This window comes from Cucumis melo, chromosome 1 (genome assembly GCF_025177605.1).
Source record: "Cucumis melo cultivar AY chromosome 1, USDA_Cmelo_AY_1.0, whole genome shotgun sequence".
NCBI classification, from domain to species: domain Eukaryota; kingdom Viridiplantae; phylum Streptophyta; class Magnoliopsida; order Cucurbitales; family Cucurbitaceae; genus Cucumis; species Cucumis melo.
Genome location: NC_066857.1, coordinates 3,156,955 through 3,182,821, shown reverse-complemented (window position 1 = coordinate 3,182,821; position 25,867 = coordinate 3,156,955). Strand labels below are relative to the sequence as shown.

General features: G+C 30.1%; 2 protein-coding genes and 1 long non-coding RNA gene across 3 annotated transcripts; all 3 read right to left on the bottom strand.

Annotated features, from left to right (window-relative positions):
- Nucleotides 1-8,724: 8,724 nt before the first annotated feature.
- LOC107991344 (glycine-rich cell wall structural protein 1-like) lies at nt 8,725-9,798 on the bottom strand. Its single transcript, XM_051079749.1, has one exon. It carries the CDS (start codon nt 9,796-9,798, stop codon nt 8,725-8,727), a length of 1,074 nt encoding a protein of 357 aa, XP_050935706.1.
- Nucleotides 9,799-15,284: 5,486 nt separating this feature from the next.
- Nucleotides 15,285-19,492, bottom strand: LOC103495602 (L-ascorbate oxidase homolog). Its single transcript, XM_008457222.3, has 8 exons — nt 19,005-19,492; nt 18,808-18,917; nt 17,408-17,678; nt 17,218-17,320; nt 16,736-17,081; nt 16,103-16,468; nt 15,914-15,992; nt 15,285-15,784 (listed from the first exon to the last, which is right to left on the bottom strand). The coding sequence occupies exons 1-8, from the start codon at nt 19,146-19,148 to the stop codon at nt 15,572-15,574; spliced, it is 1,632 nt and encodes a 543-aa protein (XP_008455444.2). The 5' UTR covers nt 19,149-19,492; the 3' UTR covers nt 15,285-15,571.
- Nucleotides 19,493-23,305: 3,813 nt separating this feature from the next.
- Nucleotides 23,306-25,559, bottom strand: LOC103495601 (uncharacterized). The gene is made up of 2 exons (XR_538888.3): nt 25,399-25,559; nt 23,306-23,912 (listed from the first exon to the last, which is right to left on the bottom strand). It is a non-coding gene; the product is annotated as an uncharacterized LOC103495601 (long non-coding RNA).
- Nucleotides 25,560-25,867: the final 308 nt, after the last annotated feature.

Sequence of the window (25,867 nt, the reverse complement as noted above, 5' to 3'; positions counted from 1 at the left end):
TTTTCTAAAAATTTGAGATCTAAAATGGACGTTTTTTTAAAGTTTAGAGAACCAAATAGTACTAAATACAAAGTTTAAAACAAAAATGAAACTTTAACTTAATAAATAATAAATCATTTAAAACAAGAAAATTGTTTCTACAAAAGTCGTAAAATTAGACTAAATCAATATTCTTTTGAATTACTATGACTTTCAACCTTCAAATTTTTTATCAATTATTTATTGGTATTTCATATGATTGATTCACTACTTTTTTCAATATCTCAACTCTGTTTTATTTCTTTATATTATATATATATATATAAGTATCCTAATGAACGTTTAAATTTTCTTTTTTTTCAAACGTGGAGACAAATTTGAACTATTTTAACTCTAAGAGAAGGAAATAATAGTTTAATCGTGAAGGTCTAGTCTGATAATTGTTTAATTTTATCTATTTTGTTCATATAGGTGCTTGTTTTATCACAATTTCAAAGTCATATATATTGTTAATGCTTAGGTAATTTGTTATGTAATTTGTCGACGATGTTTTTCATGAGTGAACAAAACACATCGAGAATGATTGTCACTTTAACCGCTACGACCATCTCCAGGGTTCCACTCTCCACCTTCAATATATATCTACTGAAGAGCAAGCAACAGACAATTTCACCAAGCAGGTGCTCTTCCCTGCTCGTTTCAGTCAATTACATGAACAAACTCAAGTTGATCTCTCCTCTACCATCTTGAGATCGAGAGAAACGCTGATGTTTATGTAATATGTTTTCATGGTTGTTAATTTGCTAGATCATTAGGATCCTATTGATGGTTATATATTGCGTATGAATACTCTTGTTCTTCAAGTTAAGTCATTAAATTATTAATCAAGATTACATCCAAGTTTCCACATTTTTCATATTTACTGAACAAATATTTGAATTTAATTTTTTTCTTAAATTTCAATAACAAAATAAAACTTATATTTTAGTATTGAAAATATAGTTTGAATTTTAGAATCGTTCCAAGAAAAAACAAAATAGATAACAAAATAAATGAATAACATATAGAAAAAATTCACAAAACATTATTTAAACTAACTTTAAACGTATAATAACCATCTTTTCAATACCTTTGAGATTGACATTTTATAGTATAATAATTGATGATGAAGAATCGAACCTTTAACTTTTAACGAGTAAGAAGGATCTAGGTATATACCGAAATATTTTGGTTTATGTTTCTAAAATAAATTTAAAAACAGAACGGGAAAGAAAAAAAAGAGACAGATGAAACAAGCTTTAAAAAATGATTTTTCTTTTCTTTTGAATTTAACCAAATGATGGCTTTTTTTATATATATACGTATATATATGTATGAAGATCATAACTTAAATACTATATAAAAGATTTCAAACAAAAAAAAAAAATGTTCTTGCTGTCTTGTAAAGGAAGTTTACCGAAAACGATGCAAAGGTTAAGAATATATAGAAAAATTCCTTTCACTTCACGTTTCCACACGTTGTTAGAATAGAATTAAATTCTTAACATAGAAAAGAATTGTTTTCCTTTTCCATTCTTATTTATTAATTACTTTTCTTTGATTGTAATCAAATGGAAAAGTCTAGGAGTAGGGTGTAGTTTTAACGGGTAGGGCGAGTCGATTTTCCCACGAAACCATCATTGAACTAACTGCAACCAATTCAGTCAAGGTCAAAATCAAACTCAACTGTTAACAAGTACTAATCGAGCAGTTTTACTCTTTGCAAAAAAAAAAAAAAAAAGATTAATTTATCAGTTCATCAATTTTTGTTGATCAAATCGATTTTTCGATGTATTATATATACGTCTCTACAGAAGTCAACTCATCCACCATGTTGGATCACATCCAACTAAGTTTGAACCTAATTAGGGTGTGGGATAAGATCTTTTCTTTGTCTATATAAAATATTATAATGTATTAATAACTATTTGGCACTTTGAATGACTAAATAAGCAATCTAGTTAATCTGACCTAAACCTTAAATCATAAACTTAATTTGTATTCATTTATATATGTGTGTGCTTTTTACGAGTTTGACTTCTTACTATTTAGATGAGTGCTTTATATATATATAGGTCAATAATATATATTATCAATTTTTTTATTTACACGTAGCTAATACACTATTAGTGAATCAAGTACTTGTTTTTTTTGTCAATTTCTTTATTCTTTATTATGTTTTTCTTCTTGCTTTCTTTTATTCACGATATTATGTTAGCTATTAGAAATATAATAAACAAATTAGAAATGAAGAAAGTAAAAAAAAAAATGTTTCTCTTCTTGTTCTTATAATTTTTAATTAGTACAACAACTACGTGATACGTGAGAAGAGATTGAATTGTTAATTAGTTTAAGTTTTTCTATTTATTATCAACATAGTTTTTGATTATTATGCTTACAAATGTTACGTTAGGTCTAAAAAAATAAAAGAAAGTTGAATAATAATACATGTTGGCTTTTGCTTCTTTTTCAAAGTGTGAAAGGATATACTGTGAGAATTTCTTATATATTCACTAAAGCATACTTAAATATAACGTTGTGATGAGATCTATATTAGAATGGGTTTAGGGACTTTGAACTAATTTTTAATATGTGCATAATATATTTAAATTATAGACAAATATATAAATAATAGTTATGAAATTATTAAAAATATCAACATTTTTCATATCCTAATTAATTATATCAACATTCACTTGAAGTTTAAGTTTAAAATATGACCTCTAATTCAGGATAATGTTATTACATGTATTTAAATGGTATAGAGTTGAAACTAAACAAAGAAATGTTATTAGTGTCCTTTCAAGAAAATTTAACAAAAAAAGGGAGAAAAAAAGTTATTAAAAATATAAAATGGATATAATCATGTGGAGATGTGTTATCTTTTTCTTTTGACTTTGTAATTATACGTAAAGTAGTTCTTGTGTAATCTATTATAATATGGGTAAGTAAAACATATCAATATATGTTTCATAGATATAAGTAAATTAAAAAATGGCAAATTGTAAATTGATAAATGAATGAAAATGTAAATTATTATGCAAAATGACACAGTTATAAAAAATTTAACTTATTTTGATCTTTTTGATTTATTATAATAGTTTTTAATTTCTTTTAGGTAAAAAGTTGATTTTTTTTTATCGAATTTTAATAAAAAAAAAATGAAGATTTTTAAAACTAGGTTAGAAAAAGTAAATAACAAATATTAGGGATTTGTTTAATAACTTGCTTTTTAAAATAAATCAATTTTTAAAAATCAAATGCATTTTTTAAACAAGATACTCGTTTTTATAATTATAAAGAAAAACTAAAAATGAAAAAGAGCTTTAAAAAAAACTTTTGTTTTTTAAAAAAGTTGTTTTAAAAAAATTTCAAAAACGTAATTTAAAAATTTTAAAGAAAAAAAAAACAAAAATTGAAATGATCGCTGATTTGAACATTTTTTTTTAAAAAAAAAAAAGTTTTATGATTTATTAATTAACAAAAATTTGTTTATTGTTTAAATAGCTGTTAGAAACAATTTTTTAATTAAGTTCATGAAAATCCCAAAAATGAAAATTTGTAATTGAATCTAACAGATATTAAACTATTCTCTCACGTTTTTTAATGGGAAGAGTATGATACTAAATTTTTTAAGGAAAATTTTTATAGATATAATAAACGTTGCTATTTCTTAAATATTTTAGGTTTATTCCTCTTTTTATTGTCTTTCTTTTTCGTCTACAATTTGATTTTTTTTCTTTTGATTGTTTTTTTTCTTTCCCTTTTTTTCCAAACTGTTCTTTGGTTTTATTTGATTCAAGATCGTGAAAATATAAAAGATCTATTTTTTCAAACTGTTATTTAGTTGTTAAAAATTATATACTGAATATAAAATACTTGAAAAAAACGTTGTGTACCAAACTGCATGGTTGACAAGACATTTTTGGTATTTTTCATTGTTGGTCTATGAGATTTTTTCGTTTTCAGAATTGTTTTATACAGCGTAAATATTTTTGTTTTGTTATATTTTTTAATTTTTTTTTTTTTAGGATTTTTGAGGTGGCTTTTAAAATATAATTTAATTAAAAAATCTATGTGCACATGATCTCAAGAGTTGACAATGGAGCTTAGAAATGGAAAGGATGAAAAGTTGACCTCCATATGTACTTGATATGTAAGGTACAGTACAATTAATCAATCATTATTTTAATCCTACTACTGATATATAAAATACATACTTGCTGTCAATCAACATCTTATGCATCTGCCTAGCTATTAATGTATATATCTTAATATTAAGATTTAGATGATCATATGTATTGCCTTAATCACTCCTCGAGTCCCCACTTCTTTGGTTGGAATGTGTAGTTGAAGCCAACATATCTTATGCATCTGCCAACACATACTTGGTGCCAATCAACATCTTATGCATCTGCCTATTAATGTATATATCACATCTCCACGTCCTACTAAGTCGTATACATTCTTATGTCTAAATTATTGTAGTGAGTATATTTAGCTTCACTAAGCACAAAAAGACTTATCCTTTAATATATTACGTTGTGAATGGGATTGTCTATAGTTTTTAAGTTTTTTCTTCTAACATCCGGTTGGTTTTCGAATGAGTGTGGCTCTAAAGGTTGCAAGATGTCAGCGACAAGCTCGGCCCAATGATCGTTTCTTCTTTGGTGTGAAACTCCACAAGCTTGGTTGGTTGACGACTTCGAAATCCAACCATTTGACTTTTTGTGTTTTGGGAAAGTGCATATATAGACGTAGAGCTTTTTGTTCCTCTATGGCCTTGAGCTTCTAATCTCTAGATTTAATTGGATCGAAATTGTTAAACTTTTGTTTAAAAAATATTTCCGAACTATCGAAATATTTCATAAATACTCTTAAACTTTCAAAAAAAAAAAGTTCAAAAATACTCACGTTGATCCAATTTTTACACTAAATTTCTCAACAATCCAAAATAAAACTAAAATATAAATTCCACAAAATCTTACAATAATTTATCATTACAATGCTAAAGTAATAATTAGTCAAATAAGAAAATGTATTTGGTTATTAGTACACATTAAACTATTAACATATAACTTCGTTAAAACATTTAAGTCCTAAAATCTTTTGATGCTGAGAAATGGACGGTTATTAGATAAGTATAATGGTTATGATGACAGTTGTGCACAAACAATGAAACTAGAGTAACATGAAAGGAAGCAGACAACACATCAATATTTGTTAACCCAGTTCGATGAATACGCATCTCCATCTTGAGGGTTGTTTGCCTAAGATAGAAGATTTTATATATTGTGCATGTAATAATTGTTGAATACATAGTTATGACTGGAAATACAACACTACACATTTATCACCATGCTGTCCTAGAACTGATTCATCAAAACTAAATATGTGAGAACATAATAGTCATAACTCATGAGAAGGACAAAATATCTCCCCGTTAATCTCAGATCTATGGATGATGTATTCAACTCAAGCACCCCGAACGACTTGATGATTCTTCTATCGGTTTTTCGTATTATTTTCTATGAAGAACTACCACGAAAATTTCACTGTCAAAAGCTTTTATACTTTTTCTTCCTTGCTCCAAAACCGCATAACTTCTCACACAAGACTTTACCAATATATAAGAAATAAATCCTACCCACTTGTGAAATTTAATGTTTTAACTCAACTTTTTTTTTCTAAAGCTTAAGGATATTTTTTAAACTATATAATAAAACTTTAACCGTTTTCTTCCAAAACTAATGACAAGAGTAATTTTAACCCTTTTTAAAGTTAAAAGTATATTTTTTAAAATTTTGAAAGTTTATGAGTATTTTTTACAAAAAAAAAAAATACAAATTTCAGCATCATTTTTTATAATTTAGACCTTTTTTTCTCTCTCTTTTTTTTTTTTAATTTTGAAAAAAAAATCACGTTTACTTATTTTCATTCTCCAAATTTTAATATTTTTTTAGCACGACAATTGTGACAATGAGCATTAAACCTCCAAACTATACAGAGGAAAGTTAGGCAAACTATCGTACAACTAGACAACGTTGGTTTAAATTTTAGATTCAATATTAATTTTAAATTATCATTTAAAACTTCATTGCAATTAATCCTTTTTAATCATTGGATTGTTTTAATTTGGTTCTTTTTCTCAAGTTATACCATATATATGGAGAAGTATCTTAGTCCATCCCATTATATATGGTTATGTGTGACCAAAATTAGTTTGATTTGGTATTAGCATGATTCCTAATCTTTAAGGTCGTAAGCTCAATCATGTATGTAAAATTATTGTACTAAAGTATATTATACCACATGGTTTCATGACTATCCTTATCCCAAAATAGTGGTTGATGGTGTTCTCTGTTATTTCCAATGGGCCCATGTTCACGTGGCCCAAACACTATAGACAATTGGGCCACTTTTTCACAATCCATAGGCCCATACTTGCATGTAGGCCGCATACACCTGGCCTTTCTTGTATTTTTCTTTCCTTATGGTCTATAACCATAATGAAATATACCATTCATACCTAAATGTTATAAAAAAAACACACACACAATTTGTTTGTAGGGGTGAGGATGATTAATTTGATTACGTTCGAAAATCTTGTGAGATTTACTAAGTTTCTTTAGACACTTTTGAAAGATTTTTCTTTTCTTCTGCACATATTTTTATTGTTATTATTACTATTGCAGTACTAGAATTACGAGTTGTTACTGTTACTATTACAGATAATGTTATTGATTAACTTTAAGCAATAACGATAGCAGTAAAAAGACAATGATATTAGACAATTTGATGTTTGCAAAGTCAAGTTCCATCATCCTTGGGTATAAAGTTGTTTAAACATAACCTAGAACATAGTTTAGTAACATTATATTGGAATTTTCAGTTCGTGGATTTTAATATTGCATATTTAATAATTAAATTAAGTCAATTATTAGGTGTGAGGGTTTGGAACACAAATTTCAATACGTAGTAGGAAAACAGCAAATAGTCTCAATATCACAATCAAATTAGGTTTCCAATTTAGGCTTAGAATAAATGTTACATGGAAACTCGTTTCAATTACACCAATTTTGAGTAATGTGTGATGATATATCATTAAAGTCAAAAGTTTCTATCAAAAGTTAAGACGTATATTCCCATTAAAATATTAAATGTTTACTTTTTATTCCTATGTGTTTTTAAGGAGTTTAGAATGGTCACTTTTTCTTTACTTATTGTGTCAAATAGAACTAAAGAATATAGGAACATTGTGAATCTCAATCAACATAATGCAAAATATCAATGACATCGACAACGAATTTCGAAAGAGTACCCTAAAATTTATATTTGTGGGGATAAGGTTTTACATTTTCGTTTTGTAATTCTATTTATATAAAATTAGTTTTCATGTTTAAATTATGTGTAGATTTTAATTAAAATTATATTTTTAGTTTATATATTTACTTTTACTTAAAGTGTATATATTAACGATTTCGCTTTTCTCTTCTTTTCATATCATGCTTCGTATCACTTGAGACTAGGTCATTACATTATTAACCATGTTTCAAAAGTTTTTTTTAATGTACTTTATTGAATTTTTACTTAGTTTTTTCAAATAGTCCTTTTTAGTATGAAAATTAAAACTAACGTTTTAACTGTACACATAAATCGAAATATAGAAAGATAGGAAGATAGGAACATTATTAGAATCAATTACAAATAATTGAGAAGTGTAAGTGAGATATTGATTGTGATGAAAGAAAGAAATTATATGCATGCGTTCACATTATTTAATTTGTCGTTTTTATAAAAGAAAGAAAAAACTTGCCACACACGAAATACAGAATTGGGAAGAAACTAGTTAAGGTATATAGTATACATTGATATCAAATAGAGTTAGGCTCATTTTGATTTATCGAAGACATTACAATCCCTTATATTAGTAACTTTAAAATTTTGCTAATTTTATCTGTGTACAAAATTTCATATAACTTTTAGTTTATTTGGTACTAACTTTATTGAGAAATTTATGTTTATTTTTTTTATTAATTTTATATCATTATTAATTTTCTCACAGAAGAGAAAAAAAAAACTTCTTAGGCAAATTTTAAGAACTTCAATATTTTTAAAATTTTTTGAAACATTGACGATAAATTAATAACAAAACAAATAAACTTAATTTTTAAAAATTAAAATGTTAAACAAGGCTCTCTCTCTTTATTATTATTATTATTATTATTATTATTATTATTATTATTATTATTATTATTTATTTATTTTTTTAACTTCAACAATGATGAAATAGAAATTAGTCTATCAACTTTTGAGATGTTTACTTGATTCATTATCCATTAAATTTATCTTTGAATCGACACATAACCTTTTCTTACTTACCTTGGAGAAAAAAACTCCATTACAAGCTTTACATTGCTTGATTTGGTACCTCTACTTTCGTTTTACTTCTAATTAAGTTTTAGGATTATAAATTTGAATGGGAGAGAGACAAGTAAAGGATGAAATTTGATAAGAGAATGTACTAATTAAAAACATTATAACAAAATCTATTTGCATAGCCCTTTTTTTAAAAGTTCTAACAATTATGGGAATGAAGTTGTAAGCATAGGAAAATAGAGAAGAGTAGTACAATTACAATAATAGTTGAGCTTTGTTCCACGTACAATAAAAACTTTGAAATTACGTGTAAAATGAGATAGGGTTTTAATGACCACCACCTCCTCCACCGGATCCAGAGCCAACACCAACGCCATGACCAGATCCACTACCTATTCCGACTCCAATCCCTATTCCGATTCCAATTCCTCCACCGTGACCACCACGGCCACCTCCAGCACCTCCTCCAAGCCCTCCACCAGCTCCACCCCCAATGCCACCACCGGCTCCAAATCCACCTCCATGACCAGAACCTCCTCCCAAACCACCACCACCTCCGCCTCCACCTCCACCTCCACCTCCACCTCCACCTCCGGCACCTCCGCCGACACCACCACCTATACCTCCACCAGCTCCAAAGCCTCCACCATGGCCTGACCCACCACCAATGCCGCCGCCACCTCCACCGCCTCCACCACCTCCTCCTCCTGCACCACCTCCAACTCCTCCACCAACACCTCCACCAGCTCCAAATCCCCCGCCATGTCCACCACCAATGCCACCACCACCACCACCCCCTCCGCCGCCTCCACCTCCAGCGCCTCCACCAACACCACCACCAACACCTCCTCCAGCTCCAAAACCTCCACCATGACCTGATCCACCACCAACGCCACCACCGCCACCTCCACCAAATCCACCTCCACCCCCAACTCCTCCTCCCGCACCACCTCCAACGCCACCTCCAGCTCCAAATCCTCCACCATGTCCCGAACCACCTCCCAATCCTCCTCCTCCACCACCTCCAAATCCGCCACCACCACCAACACCACCTCCAGCACCACCACCTACTCCACCACCACCTCCAAACCCTCCACCCGATCCACCACCAAGTCCTCCACCCCTACCACCACCAAGTCCTCCACCCCTACCACCACCAAGTCCTCCACCCCTACCACCACCAAATCCACCACCTCTACCCCCACCAAAACCACCTCCCCTACCGAAGCGTGGTCCACGTCCTCCAAATCTGCCACCGCAACGCCTGCCCCAACGACAGTCGTCATCATCCCTAAACCCATTCTTATTAAGCTTGTCATCTCCCAAAACAATAGCACTCAAATGGAGCACAATGCAGAGGGTAAGAAGACCCAAAGAAAACCATTTTTGAGAGCCACCCATATATGTCGACCAAAAATATCTTTTGGGTTTGTGTTTCGCTACTCACAAGTCCAAAATCAATATATATATATAGGCTTCACCTTCCCCTCCACTACATAATTATGTGTTTCTCTATCTTCAAGTTGCCATTGGTTATGAGGGCGCGTTGGACCGTTGGGGGGTTGGCCAATATCATTTAATGACATATATATACATACGCATATAAGTCAAAAGCACACTAACATGGGTCACAACTTATCTCCATCCCTTTGACTCTAATTATGTACACACCTTTTATCCCTTTCAAACAACTCACACAACTTCAACCCACTATGCTTTCAGAACCAAAATCCATTCAAGACTCTCTTTCTTCTTATTTCCATTAAAGTAGTTCTTTTACATTCGAGTATAGTCTCTAATGACTTTTCAGTTTTGTAACCCTACTTTTTTCACAAGATAAGAATTAGGACAAATTATTCATTAGCTAGGAACTAATATTCGCAGTGAAAGAACCACACCAACTTTTAGTATTTTTCCAAAAGAGAAAAAAAAAACCCCATCAGCTAGAACTAAATATTAGCAATGAAAGTGGATAATATTGAAGAAGATGGTAATGGCCTTTCGATGAGCACCAGCGACGGCGTCAACTCTACCCGCCGACAGTGTGGCTGGGTCAAAACAGTAGAGTTTGGATATGGAAATAGCATGTGAAATTTAAGCTTGGGTTCAGTTGGGGCGATCGTCGGTGTCTATGCAACAATAAATGAAGAAAAACTAAAAGCTATTATAATTATTATATATTATTCATAACTGCAACTTGCATGGACCAATTGACCTAATCTTTATTTATTTATGAAAAATATTTTAGTGTGTAATAGGAGCCAATCCCTTCGACCATCTTCTTTTATTTATATATCACTATCCATTAATCACTTTGTGTGTGCTATGTCAATCAATTGGTTGTAGAGAGAGTATAGGGATGGAGAGCAGCATGTGAGAACACATAATCGCTACAATTATACATTTTTCGGATAAGACGTTTTCGTGGAGTTGAAGTCTTATTACAAAGATTGTAATAATCGGATTTGACTTCAATATCCATTTAATACACAAAACCTAATCAAGTTCCATTTTACTTTTAGATTTAAAGATGGGCTGACTACATTTATAGCAAATTTCAAAGTTTATACTTTAGACAAACAACAAAAAATAAAATTAATTATGAAAGAAAAAACAAAATCGTAAGATTATTTAAAAAAGAAAAGGCGAAATTGGCAAAACTATCATCACCTCTACTAAAACCCCCAACTTCAAATATAGAATCTGAAATATCTCCAACTATTTGTAAAACAACCGTATACAGTATAACTTAAATACTTATCAAAGAAATTAATTGGTCTGTCAAATCTAAAATAATGTCTAATTGTCGGATTGAAAAAGTTAATAAACAAGCCAAGAAAATATCAGCCTTCACACATGAACCAAGAAGTTCAATTTCTTGGCCGGGATTTCATTTCGTAAATTAGGTATTTCCATCTTCTTCTTCTTAATTAACAATGGCATGAACCAAAGCTCCATCCACCTTGCCTTCGTGGGTAGGGATGACCGCTACTCCCTTTCATGCCTCATGGTAATGGTTATTGTTGAGAAGAAAACAACAACCTGGTAAGTCAAAGGAACCCAAATTAAGGATATATAACATGAGTTGGGTTGGGTTAAACGTGCAATGAGTTTGGTTGAAAAAATTAAATTTTTTCGAGTTGGGTTATGTCTTGGTTGAACTCAGACAACTCAATATGAGTTGTTGTGAATGTCTTCTAATCCAACCCCAAAACCTTTTACGGAAGATAGGGGTTGTAACTGCTGTTTGGGTTATGGGTTGAGCGGCCTCCTTCTCACTCTCTTAGTCACTTTTAGTGCACATTCTTCACCTAGTCTTGAAAGGTAACGAAATCACAAACACCCAACATTTTTCTTTTCGACAAATGCACTATACGACATTATTTCAACCCTTGAAAAATACCAAATAGTTTTGAAAATTCAATATGTTATATATAGAAATGTTTATACTTTAAAAAAATGATCAAAGATTTTGGAAAAAGTTTTAATTCAATAATAATATATACATTTATAATTGATTTTTAACTAATAAATCTGAAAAGAATATGAACATTGAACCCTTTTAAGCGCATTAAAGTTATAAAAAAGAAAAAACAGGAGGAAGAATAAGTATCAACAAAAGGTTAAGGTTTGTTGGATTAAGTGGTGGAAGACAATCAGCAAACAAAGAGCCAATAATTCTCACAAAGTGAAGATGAATTACAAATACCATTGTATTTGATATACTTGTAGTTGGATAAATTAGTTAACAAATTCATGGAAACAGACAACAAAAAAAAAATTGAGCAGCAACTAGACCAAATAGAGAAGGAGCAAGAAGAGAAGGAAGAAGAACAACAGTTAGTTCTACTTCAGATACTAAAAAATACTTCGAAAAAATGATGACGATCAAGACGATGAAAGGGAATGGAAACTAACATAGGATTGGAGGAGATAAAACCAAATTATACAGAAAATAAGTAAAATAACAAATGAATCATTTTGAAAAGGAGATGAAGGAAAACATGCAAGGTGATTGACAGAACCAATAATGCAAATTAGATTGATTACATTACAAATACATGCTATTTAATTGTCATTAACAAGGAAGATGCCAAAGAGGAAAATAAATAAACTTATCATATCAACAAATGGAACTGAAATATATGAGAAAATGGAAAGGTAAAAACAATTGAAACATTGATGTTGTATTTCAAGTGTTTACATATTTATTGTATTTCCATCATTATACTACACAATTCAAATGTTAACTTTTTCACTAAATGATGCTCCTGTTAAAATTATGGAGAGAGTACATCAATCATGGTACACAAGTAAAAAGGACGTCTAAAAAACCTAGGTGATAGACTTATGGAAACTAATATAATTGTAATCCTTGTAATCTTTGTGTGACTAATTAAGAGTAGTTTTTTCTTTAATGATAACTTACAGGTAAAAAGAAAGTTGAATATGAACAATACGTCTAGTGATGTAAAGGGTCAGGTTGGATCGACTTTCCAGTCAAACCGACTGGACCGGATAAGTTCTGATCTAGGATGAAACAGGTTCGGTTGGGCTAAAATGGATAGGAAAAATAGAAATAAACAACTTTCTCTTGCTTTCTTCTCAGATATTCTCCTTTGTAGGTTGAATCGACGCTAAAATCACTTCAATCACCACGAGAAGCAAAATAAATATCAACTCGTCTAGTAAATTATTCTTTGCAACATTGACTCCATGGGGTCTTATTTGTATGTGCTGCAGGATCTCATTCCTAAAAGAAATTCCAAAAAATAAAAGAAAATTTTCAACGAGCTTGAACAAAATAAAGATACCCTTTTGAAGTTGATAAAGAAAACAAACTGTGAAAAGCAAAAAGAAAGAATATTGTTTCACCACACCCCCACTGATGAACAAAAGATGAATTAGTGACACAATATTTAAACTATCAAAGATGGAAGAGAGAGAAGTTGAATTTAGTTTTTTAGGATGAATTTAGTTTGAGAGGTCGTTCTTGTTTTCAAAATTAACATTAAAGTGTGCTTCTTGAATTTTAGATTGATCATCCTATTTATTTTTGAAGTGTTCGAATCTTGGGATAGAGAACATTCTTCTTGTTTCAAGATATTAATGTTAACACAATTATTGCCTAACTCAATCTCCTTAAAATTGAAATGATTAGATATTATTTGAAGTTTTAATGATTGAGAATTAGGGGTTCATGTATTCAAAGGGTTCTTAATTTGAATTGCTACAGATTTCATATTATGATGATAGCATGATGGCAAAAAAAAAAAATCGATTTATACAAGAGAAGATAATTAAACTCAATAAAAATAGATGATTTATCAATGATTATGTTAGAAAAGTAATTAGCCACATCCATGATCGAGCTTTCTAAAAATAAATTCAACCAATACTTTATAACTTTCTTTTGTTTCATTTTATTTCTCTTTGTTACGAAGATAAACTATCAATTTTCGAAATGATAATGGTTAAATAGTCTTTTTAACCATTTTGAGGTAGAGAAATCAAATTCTGAATTCAAAGTTAATAATATAAATACTATATATTGATAATTATGTCCTAAATATGTAAACAAATTTTTTTTATATAAATAATAAGTTTATATTCATAAATAAATATTATATTTATTTTGCCTAACTCATAATACAATAAACTAAAGAGCCAAGGTTAATGAAACTTGAGTATTATTTAATCGAAAAACTAGTGGATTATGTTCAAATAATAACAATAAAAGGTCATATACGCATGACATTAACATACTATATTTTATCAATATACTTTAGTGATTAGTCTATAGTTCATAAGAGTGCATATATTGGTCATTATAGTTTATGAATGTTTTGATTAATTTAATTAATTAATATTACATCATTAGAACTTGTAAACTAAAATTAAGTTCATTAAGGTCCTCTATTAGCTCATAACAGACTACACAAGGATTTAAGAGTTAAAAAAATTGAAGTGTTCAAATTATTTAAGAGAATACATTGTACACAATACGTATAATGTATATAAGTACATTTTAATATAAAGTTAATTCGACTTTGATTCGTGTTTATATTTTATAATACAAGAGTATTAATAGAATATTAAATTAATATGAATGTGAATTATATTTAAATATAAAAGTTAAAATTGATATAGATAAGATTCGTACTAAAACTATAGGTTACGAAGATATGTATGATACAATATATATCATAAAATAGAAGATACACTAATAAGATTTAATTAATATAGCATTGTTATTATTTAATAAAACCGACTCCCCATCCCAAGAAGTGAATTCTCTCTTGCCATAGGAGAAGGCTCTTTGTACTTTTCTTTGTGAAAAAACAAAAGTTTTCTTCCCCTCAGAAATTAATACAAGGATCACACAATCCTCCTTGTGCCAAGAGTCTAACAAAGAAGACACTGTTGGTTTTATTCTATATTTGGATTCAAGTTCGTATACCAAGAATTGACCATATAATCAATTTCAAGATCGGAAGGAGATACGCGAAGTTTTTCTTCAAAGATAAGTCTCTAATTCTTCTTCCTGTAAACATGTTTATCCTAATTAGATCATTTGTTTTGTAAAATTGTTTCATTTGACAACATTATCTTTGATTATATGAAATTTGAGGCAAACTATTACTTCTATAATATAAGCTTTTGTCATATTTATTTGGGTGTAGTAAATAAGGTTGGTGTTCCATCTTTAACTAGTGGAAATTTCCAATCATTCTCTGGAGTTGGTATCGCATTTATTTACCTCTCGATAATACATCTATAAGGAGCAAGAATTTAGAGGCATTCACGGTTTTGAAATATCAATATCCATATTCACATTGATATTTTAATACTTAGAAGGGAAGAAATTATGGAAGAAAGACATATTATGCATCCATTCACAATATCGCATGTCTCATTTCTTTGAATTTTCCAAAACGTTTTTGGTATTACAACATTGTATAATGTCTCTAAAAGATTGATAACTAAAAACTAAGAAACTAACAAGAATTCAAGCAAGACAATGGCGAACCAACAAAAAAAAAATGTTGAAACAGAGACTCAGACAGAACAAATCAAGCTAGAAATAGACCAAGGGCTCGAGTTGAACCAAAACACTACAGGTTTTACAGAAAACCTTTGATGAAATTGATTTCTGATCTGAACTGTTCTTGCTTTATAGAGACGGAGGGTTGAGACCAATTGCTCGACCACATTTAAGAGCATTGCTTGGGATTGGATATTCGTCTCGCCATGAATTCACGGGTGAATACACACGAAGATATAGTTGTTGACCCAAGTACTGGCGAGCCCAATTCTCAGACCTTATGTTCCACATCCCCACATTGTCTAAAGGCATGTAAACTGCAGTCCAGGACTTTGGATACACCTAAGTAGTTCACGAAAATTTTGTGTTAAAGAATCAAACATAACCTGGATTCTTGAATGAAGCTAAAACAAGATGTAAATTTTCTTTTCATCAAACTAAATCAAATCAGCTGATGAATGAGACAGCTACCTGAACAGTACATCGAGAGATCGTGTCTCTTAAATTGTAAGTCAATCTGTTGGCAGGTGTCCATTGTCCTCCATCCATCCTGCCGCATAACAGATGATTAAGTTGATCTAGTGGCAATTAGAAATGGTTGAATTTTGAACCATGAGAAATAAATGGCTTATAACACCAGGTTTTTTATAAGAAACTAACCCCACGACGAAGAAATTGTGTCCATCAACGTGCCATGACTGTACAACATCTTCAGGATTCTCAAATACAACTTCAGCATAGCCTCTAAAGTCAGCAGCCATGACAGAAGTTTGAAGGTAAGCACCACTACCGGTGGGGTAATCAGGGATACTTCCAAGAGAGAAAACACCAGAGATCTTGAAATAGTCAGCAAGTTTGAGAGGAGTATCAGCTGGAATAAAAGACACACTATTGACAGCATATCTCTGCTTGCCATTAATGATTGGAGCAGTGCTTTGAAGCCTTATTGTATGGGTAACATTGATTAATCCATAATGGTAAGAACCTTGAGGATTTGGTCTCGGGCCGTTTGCAGTCAGATTACGCCTGGTTCAAAAAAGGACGAGTCAGAGTAAGTACGGCACAACATAGTAGAAGGGGTTCGAATAGCATGGGATTTTCCTGTCCCTAATATGTTCATACAATAGGTCTCAAAATAAATGCCAAGTTCCAAATTGAAAACTAAAGAGCCAAATCTTTGATTACTTATCATTCATAAAAGCCGTTTAACCAAAGCATACATCAGAACTTACAATCGCCTGATGAAGAAAATATTAGCAACTAAACAGAGAAACCAAAGACAGAGGCAGATACCTGAGAGATCGAGCTTGTTCAAGTGACCAATCAATTTGAATTGTCGGTCCACCAGGAGGAGGACCAGATACACTAGCTGCTGAGTTGCTGTAATGAAGAATGGAGGTGGTTGTGAGAATTTGGGAGGTAAAACGTGTAGAGACAACAATGTAGTAATCTTGTGGTGGCTGATCAGCAGTGACCAAGACAGAGTAGGATTGCCCCAGATGAACATCAATGGATTCATAAGTATTCTGAAGGGTATGAGTTCCTTCAACCTCAACCAGAAGCATTTTGTGGCCTTGTATTCTGAAATTAATAGCAGTTGTAAGCCCCACATTTGATATCCGTAACCTGTAAGTCTTGCCTGCAAGACAATGCAACATTAGACTTAGTATCATTCCAAGTTCCCTACATTAAAACCAAGATAATCGTTAACCATCACTGATCTCAAAAGCATAAGATAATGAGTAACGGTATTTACATTATTAATGACAATGTACCTTGTTCAACAGTAAATGTGTTCCCATTTAAACCACGACCATTGATGAGAAGCCCATCAGGGGAAGGAAGATCACTACCACCATCTAAAATGGCTCTCAAATCCTACAAAGATTCGGTAGAACATCCCTTAATTATGACATTCCGTTCCAGCATGACTTTCAAAATGTTCAGGAGGAAAAAAAAGCTTACAGTGTGGTTTTTAGAGTACCAATCACCAGCAAGAACAGTAAATTCTCCGGCAGGAGTAGGAAAGGGTATAGGAATTATAGAGCGGCTTTGAATTTTGAAGCCACCGAAGCCACCAGCGGCCTTGTGCAAGGCCAAAGAGGGGAAGTAAAAGTAGCTACCGATCTGATCTTTAACTTGCAAGACATAAGTGAAATTCTGTCCTGGTGGGATGGGGCAATTTGTGCCATAAACTCCATCCTGCCAAGAGTTCCTTCTTTGTTGAATCCCATTCCTACACAACAAAATCAAGGTGGAAAATAGTTCATACTCTACATCTTACACTGAATTCACCCCATTTACTGCAAAAGGACATTGCTTTCAATTAGTTAGTCAGTTGCTGATTCAACATGACAAGAAAAGAGCCATATTTTACCTCCTCCTACCATCAGAAATATCCACTATAATTTGGTGGGATAAAAAAATCTCTTCTACACATGTTAGAATATTGTTAAAACCCAACCAATAAAATCACCCAAATCTAAGTGCAATTAATTATTATAAAAATAAAATAACCCTACCCAACCCAAAATCTAGGAAACGAAAATTCGCGGGTTATTCAGGATCTGACCCACATGATTAGAAATGGAGAAGATCTAGGCCTAAAGTACAAAAATAAACCCAATTAAATTTAAGTTCAAATAAATAATAATATACTAAAACAATAATAGTAGTGTTCAAACCCCATGTCACAAATGTCTAAAGTTAATAACTTTGGGACTTCTTAATTTTCAAGGACTTTCATTTTCTTCAATAAAATCGAGGGGGGGGAAAAGTTCCCAACATTGAGGTCCCACTCCATAACTATTTCGTTTTCTAATCTCTCTTGTTTCCTTTCGATTCCCATTTCTTTACTGCAGTTTTCACCTTTCTTTGAATTCTTAGTCCAATTTCGAAAACAAACAAGAAACAGCAAAAAAAGAATGGGCCTTGGTAATAACCAGGAAGAAAATAGATGGTACAGAGAGAAACGACACCGTTTTATCAGGCCTTTATTGTCACCACTTGGAACAATGAAATTTTGTCATCCCAACCACCAGCATTGCATTTCCTATTGTAATAATTTGACTGCACGAATAACTATTTATAATAATTTGTATTTTATTAATGATCAATTCAATTCTAAGCATCTCTTTTCAAAACATGTCAGTACAACCCCTCTTCCAAGTTTCCTACGTGGAAAATAGTCCATAATGAAAATTGGATAATCTAAGATTATAACATCATAAAGAGAAATCAAGAAATGGATTGATTAAGACCAAAATAAGCATCATGAATCCAACCAAGTGAAACAGAGGAGGCATTTCTTCATACAAGTTGTGAACAAAAACGGAAAAAGGTAAAAATGAAAAAGAAAAACCAACCAGGAGATCAGGAAAGGCTCATCCAAACTATTAAACACATTGATGATCAAATTCTCGTTCGTAACTGCCTCAATTTGTGGCCCTGGAAATTGCCCATTAATCAAAATACCCTGAAAAAGAGGAAAAAAACACACAATGGGGAATACATCTTTAAGCTAAACAAGAAAATGGGTGTTACACTGATACAAAACTAATACCTGTTGCTTTACTCCAAGAGGCCAAATGTCTCCATATGTGATATTCCAAGTAAAAAACCTATATGGGTCTTCACCATAGATGCAGCTGAAGCTCAAAACCAAGAACAAGGAAGTGAGTGAATATAAGAAACTATTTTCACTCATTTTAGAGAAAAGGGGTCAATGGGAAATGAGAAAATGGAAGAAGAAACCAAAGAGATGGAGATTATGAAAAGTTGTGGGGGTTGTCCTTAGTCGCTAAGTTTGCTTTTAAGACTTCGAATCTTTGGCTTTGAGCTTTCTTGACTGGCTTTGGATCTGGCTCTGTGTTTGGATGAAATAGTAGGCAATGTCGGTGAGAAGAAGAGGAAAGGAATTGGAAATTCAAATCTGTTTCTTTGTTTTATTGTTAAATTTAGGTTCCCAACGTCTGAGAAAACCCAGTTGTCAAAAGTCAATAATTTTTCTGAGGGGACAGTAATTTGCAAATTGAGCCGTACTGATTCAATGGAGGAGGAAAGAAAGAAGCTTCCCAATTCCTCATTTTCATAAAATTAGTAGGAAAAGCTTTAACTCATCATTACTCTCAACTCAACTAATCACGAATTGTTATAATGGTTAGAATGCAAACGCATTCAATTTGTAATCTTTAACTTACAATTTTGTTTTAGAGTTTAAGGGGTGTTCTATATATAAATTTTCTACTAAAGTGTTGCAAATTTGTATTATTTGATCTTTTTTTCTCTAACAATAAAACCTCATGCTTTTGCATTCTTTGTCCATGGATGTAGCAAAAATGCAAAAATGTTGTCCACTTACAAATTTTACATCCATCTTTACTATGCATGCTTTTTCGGATTTTAGTTCTTTGATTGCATGTCACTCACAAATCATTTATACCGAAATAATTACGAATATAATAATGTTCAAAGTATTGACATATATAGTTACCAACATTTGAAGAAATTGTAAATATAACTAAATCTATCACTAATTGATCTATATTGCAAGAATCGGTTTAATCTCTAATAAACCATAAAATTCTATCAATGACAATATATATCTATCATTTTTTATACTAATTGTATGTCTATGATCCAAATGGACCAATGAAAGAAAAAAGAAGTAATTGGTTAAGTAAAAAGTTGAAGTTTTTTAATACAAGATGACCCAAGTGGAAACTTTCAATGCTTGAAGGGAGAATGTCAGAAGATTAATCATCTAAGTTAGAATAATTTTTGTTTTCCTTTCTTTTTATAAATATATTATGTGACATATTTTTCTAAATATTAAATCTGACATGTTAGATTTGAAATGTTATACAAAAATGTTGTGAGTTTAACATATAAAGTTAAGATGTACATAATTGAACAACTAATCTAAATTTATACTATTAATAAATATAAAGTTAAATGTTATAGATATATAAAAATTGAGAAAAATATATTCAAACTTCTTTAAAATATATACAATAAAACGAAAAAGAAAAAAGAAAAAATAAACAAAAAAATCTTATCAAACTTTATTCAATGCAATCAAAGAAAATTGAAAAAAAAAACAAAATTTATTTCATGGAGATACCAACACATTATTCACATTTAATTGAGTTAGGCTCAGGCATCATAGTTTATTTGTACGAAATACTTTAAGAAAATCTTTTACCTGGAATTATATTTATATTTATGTTAATTTGATGTGATGTGGTTCGATCTCTGATATTCGAATCTTCAATTTTCTTTCAATTTAAATCTGCATGCTTGAATCAAAGAAGCAAAATGCGTGATATATTTTAAAGTTAGAATATTGAAAAGATTTTTGTATCTTCCTAGAAATTGAGCTTTGAAAAGCCCTAAACTTTTAGAGAGAATTCCCTTTAGATTTCTAGATTACAAATATTTTTTTTACTCCTTCTAATGAGAAAGTACAAAATTTGATGATTTGTAATTTTGTCATTAATGACGTGGAAAATTTATGGTTAATTTAAAATTTTTCATTCAACAATAACATTATATACACAAATTACATAATAAACTACGATCAATACTTGGGTACATTTCAATTCTCAAGATCCGTTTCATTTTTTTGTATTAGTTTTTCATCACTCACATCTGAGAAAGAGAGAAATATTTTGAAAAAGAAAAAAGAAGAATTTGTTGTAAGAGTAAAATTGGTCTGAAAGGTTGGTTATAATTATAATGTCAATTTATTTTAGTTTAAGAGAAATAGTAAAAGTTCTACCAAATAATTAAAAAAACAAATTAATAATTTAAAATAGTGTCAAGAATAATAGTTAATTGAAAAGAAGAGATGACGGACAGATAGTGGAGAAGACATACATGGGCCCATTGGGATTGAATAATTAAAAGTAAAAGAGTAGGTTTTCTGTCATCTTTTCTTCCCTTTTACAACTGGATCTGACCACACCTCATTCATTCTAATCTTAACCGAGATTAAATTTTTTTAAATAGAAAAAATTGACAAGTTGTTTATATTTTAGAGAACAAAATCACTAAATGACAAAATTTATTACACTTATTTTTGGATGATATGTAAATATTTTATCACATGTTACGATTTTTCGAAAACAATAATTTAATAATGGTGATTAATTTTATCTTTTATCGATATAAAAAGAATAAACTTAAATATGAAAATTACATTTCAAAGATTAGTACATATAACGACAATTTAAAAATATTGTAAATAGATCAAAATATTGTAAATAGATCATAATTTAAAGTCTATTAATGATAAAAGCCTATCACTATAAGTTTTGTTATGTGATGTAATTTATTATTATTTCTAAAATTGCTATGTATTATAATTATTCCATAAAATGATTAAACGAGGATAATATACTATACTTGATTTTGTGGTAAGATGTCTATTTGTTTATTGATTTTATTGATGTTGCTCTTTAAAAAAAAAACTGCTATATTTTTTGAAATATTGAAGATAAGATAGAGAATAACTTTATAGATAGGTCTCTTTTCTTTGGCTTTGTTTTTTTTTTTTTTTTTTTTTTTTGGTTTTATTTTTGTTGATTCTTTTTCATTTTTTGCCCTTCCCTTGAAGATATGGTGAACTCATTCTTTAGTTTTTCTATATTTTATTGCCAACTTTTTTTGCTTTTGTTTCTATTAAAGCTAACAACCATCCCCATGTTTATCAACATTTTTTAAGATCTTGGGGCAATAGTTTTTTCTTCTAATATTTATGTAAGGAAATAAAAGAAAAAGAATGGTTGGACAATAGCTTATATATTAGATTTATATTTTTCGAGGGCCATTGAAAGTAATATTTAAAGTAGAAAATCGAATCTTTAACTTTAAAGTTGATATGTAGTAGAAACACAGTCTCATTTAGACTATATTCATTTTGGTTTTATTTTTTTAATATAGGTAAACTAAGTCAAATCGACCTACTTTTGCAGAAGCACAACATTTTTTTTATTTTTGAAAAAATTTAGCTTCATTTCATAAATTACTCTGTGGGTAAATTTTCTTTCTTCTTTCAATTATTGGGTACATAGCTAGTCAACCTAAACATATAATTTAACAGTCTGGAGAAAAAAGTTATGAGACTAATTTCCGATTAATAATAAATTTAATGATTAATATGTGTTCCTACTAATAATTATAAAATATAACCTAAGTGACCGTAGTTTAATTATTATATATACAGTTATGTAAAGATAGATCAAAATTTATGTATTTTGAATTTTCACTGTCTTTACTGTGGTCACTGAAAAAATATTATCTACTTAATCTTTTTCAAGCATAGCTCCCCTATTTCATTTAAAAAAAAAAAAGATAATAATTAGTTAACAACATATATATATATATATAAGCACTCATGCATCTATCCGAGTGTATATACGTATGATGTATGTGCATGTGTACATATGTACATGTGTATATATGATTTATCTAGTTGAGAAAAACCAATAGTAATATGGTGAGTATAATGGTTCATAGTAATTTTTTCTATATTATGGGAATAAGAAAGTTTTGTTATATTCGTATTTTGGATCATGCAAAATATTGATAAATTATCATTTGTTGAGCTCTTCTACATATTGTCAAAGTTCCCATGTGAAAATAATTATAGTAACTAGAATATTAATATTATAATTAAATCCATCATAACTCCTTGGAGTTAAAGAGAGTAAAAATATGATTAATTTGTCGCTTGTATATAATTAGATGATACCCTAAAGCCAAAATAAGTATGTTTTAGTTGGTATCATAATGTTTATATACCATCAACTTCGAGGTTAGAGATTCAATTCCTATACTTCATATATAGTTAAAAACAAATGCTAAAAAAAGGGCAATTCATATTCTCTATTCTTGTACCACAAAATAAATAATCCTTAAAAAAATTAACAAGATCAACATTGTACAATAAACTAATAATAACCCAAATGAAGCAACATTTGAAATAATAATATAACACGAACTATGACTGCATGGCCAAACTTTAACATCAAGTGGAAACCCTAAGATTCATTATAACTTTGTCTTATAAAACTTCCCATGCAAATGTGCACTGTAAAAGAAAAGAAGAAATTCTTCTGAAGTATGGTGAAGGGGAACTCCTCCAAGTACAACCAACGTTGGATTTGTTTTTTCCATGATGAGCATATATATTATATATTAAAAGAGAAGCATATATAGCAATAAAATCAAAAGAAAATGCATTGTGTGAGATCATGCATTCTCATTTTGTTAAACTGCCATTTCTTCTCCTTTTACTTGATTTTGGTCTTTTTGATCCATCATCCTCCTAGACGATGATTATACAATGACGTCCTTTGTAAGTTGAAGGCTGAGGTAGCTGCTTAGCATGATGATCGTTAACGAATAGAGTCATTTTGAAAGTATATGGATTATAGCAATCAATTGACTCGAGTTTTGCAATAGATATCTACAATAATTCAATATAATGTCATAAAGGGAGATTCTATATATTTAACTCTTTTAATATTACATGAATACAGTCACATAGATTACTTTTCATTCAATGATTGCACTAAAGTAAATCAAAAAATCAAATTATATCATTTTGTACGGGGTTTTCAATTAAAAACTTTAGAAGGAATATTTATATATTGTGTTTTCTTTGAGAAAATTTATTATTATTAATTAATCAATTTCAATAAATTTAATATGTATTGAAAGTACAAAATTAGAATTAAGCATTTAAGAATATAATAACAACATTTAAGGAAAAGAGAAAGTGAGTTATTTGTACGAAGACTTGGTGGGATCCACAACACCGACAAAACCCTAAAAAAAGAAAAAGTGGTCTACTTTTCTTTTTTTCTTAAATACACAAAAAGTGTCAAATATCAAAGGTTTCCAATCAATCACTCCATGCTAACTCAGCAGCACCCAACCTAATTGATTAAATAAATAAAAATTAAACTGCACATTTTCATCCCGAGTTTCTTATTTGTATCTATTCGATCCTTGTGTTTATTTGGATCATGAAATTTAAAAAGAGATATTTTAATCTTTGAGGTATCATTTTAGAAGAATTTTTCAAAACTTACCAACTAAAGTGTCCCTTTTATACTTCAGGAACCAAATAAATACAAACATCAAATTTTAAAAATCAAAAGCATATTTTGCTCGTAAATAAAAATTTATTTTATCACCATAATCCACGTTTAAAATTCTAACCATGAGGCACATGATGAAATAAGAGTTATAATAAAAAAAGTGTAAATAAAAATAAAGGTTATTATTTGTGGGACTTCTAAGAGAAAGAATCATAATGGAAAGAATTATTTCGTGGGTCGTTACACTCAAACAAGAGTTTATAATTGTTAGATTGTGAGAGTTCCTTTTTTTTTTTCTTTTTGACAAATGGTTCCAAACTAAATTTAGTCATGTCGATAAAATATGTTAAGATAGAACCTAAAAAGTAGCTATGGTGTGACTCATATGATTAAGCTCTATGAGATAAGTAGTGTACTCCATGGAAAAAAAAAAGTTAACCTAAATAAAACTTAGAGGAATACATGACTATTTAAGAAAGAGATTCATAATCTCTTATTTGTTCGGGTGCGAGAGAAGTTCAACATTGACTAAATAAGAGGGTATGTCATTGTCTTTAATAAAATGCACGAATCAAAAACTATATTTTTTTAAAAATAAAAGATAGTATCTAAAATTTATATTTCAATCCATAACTACTTGAGAACATGCATGAACAAAAATAAAACAATTGTGCTCAAGGATCTCATAAACGTGATCTTCAGTTAAAGACTTTTCTAGCTCATCGCGATCTCAGTTTGGTATGAGATGAAGGTGTATGTGTTGCGTAAATAATTTAGTGAATGAACAAAAATAAAATAAGGTAAGAATAAAAATGTGTGTGAGTGTAAGAAGAAAGGCATAGAACTTACAAATTATATATTATTAGAAGCACATGTTTGGGAGAGAAGGAAGGTAAGGATGAGGGAAAGGTTGATGAGGAAGGTGATGAAGAAGAAGGTTTAATTTGAAGAGAGAATGTTGAGAATGAAGGAGTTTGTAATTTTGTTTGAAGTTTGATAGTATTATTCTCGATGTGATAGCCATTTTTGGAGAGTGGGAATTAAAGGATTAATCTAATAATGGAAAATAAATGTATAAAGAAAGAAAGCAACAAAAAGTGATTAAAGGGATGGGGGGAGGTTCATTGAATCTGGACGGATTATATGGTAGTAGTTTGGGTCCTCCAACTTTACTATTCATTCCTATATATATATATATATTAGAGAAAAACAAAAGGAATTATTGGTTTATATATATAATTAAGTAAATTGGTAGATTAAAAATATTGAGAACAGGTGGGTGAGTTATATGTATTATTCTTACTCTTATTAATTAAGT

Excerpts from the sequence above, each read along its gene's own strand:
- LOC107991344 (XM_051079749.1), bottom strand. The coding sequence starts at position 9,798 with ATGGGTGGCTCTCAAAAATGGTTTTCTTTGGGTCTTCTTACCCTCTGC.
- LOC103495602 (XM_008457222.3), bottom strand. The coding sequence starts at position 19,148 with ATGAGTGAAAATAGTTTCTTATATTCACTCACTTCCTTGTTCTTGGTT. Across the intron at positions 18,918-19,004 it reads CTCTTGGAGTAAAGCAACAG|GGTATTTTGATTAATGGGCA; the intron begins GTATTAGTTTTG and ends CCTCTTTTTCAG. Across the intron at positions 15,993-16,102 it reads CACAATTTCTTCGTCGTGGG|GATGGATGGAGGACAATGGA; the intron begins GTTAGTTTCTTA and ends GTTATGCGGCAG.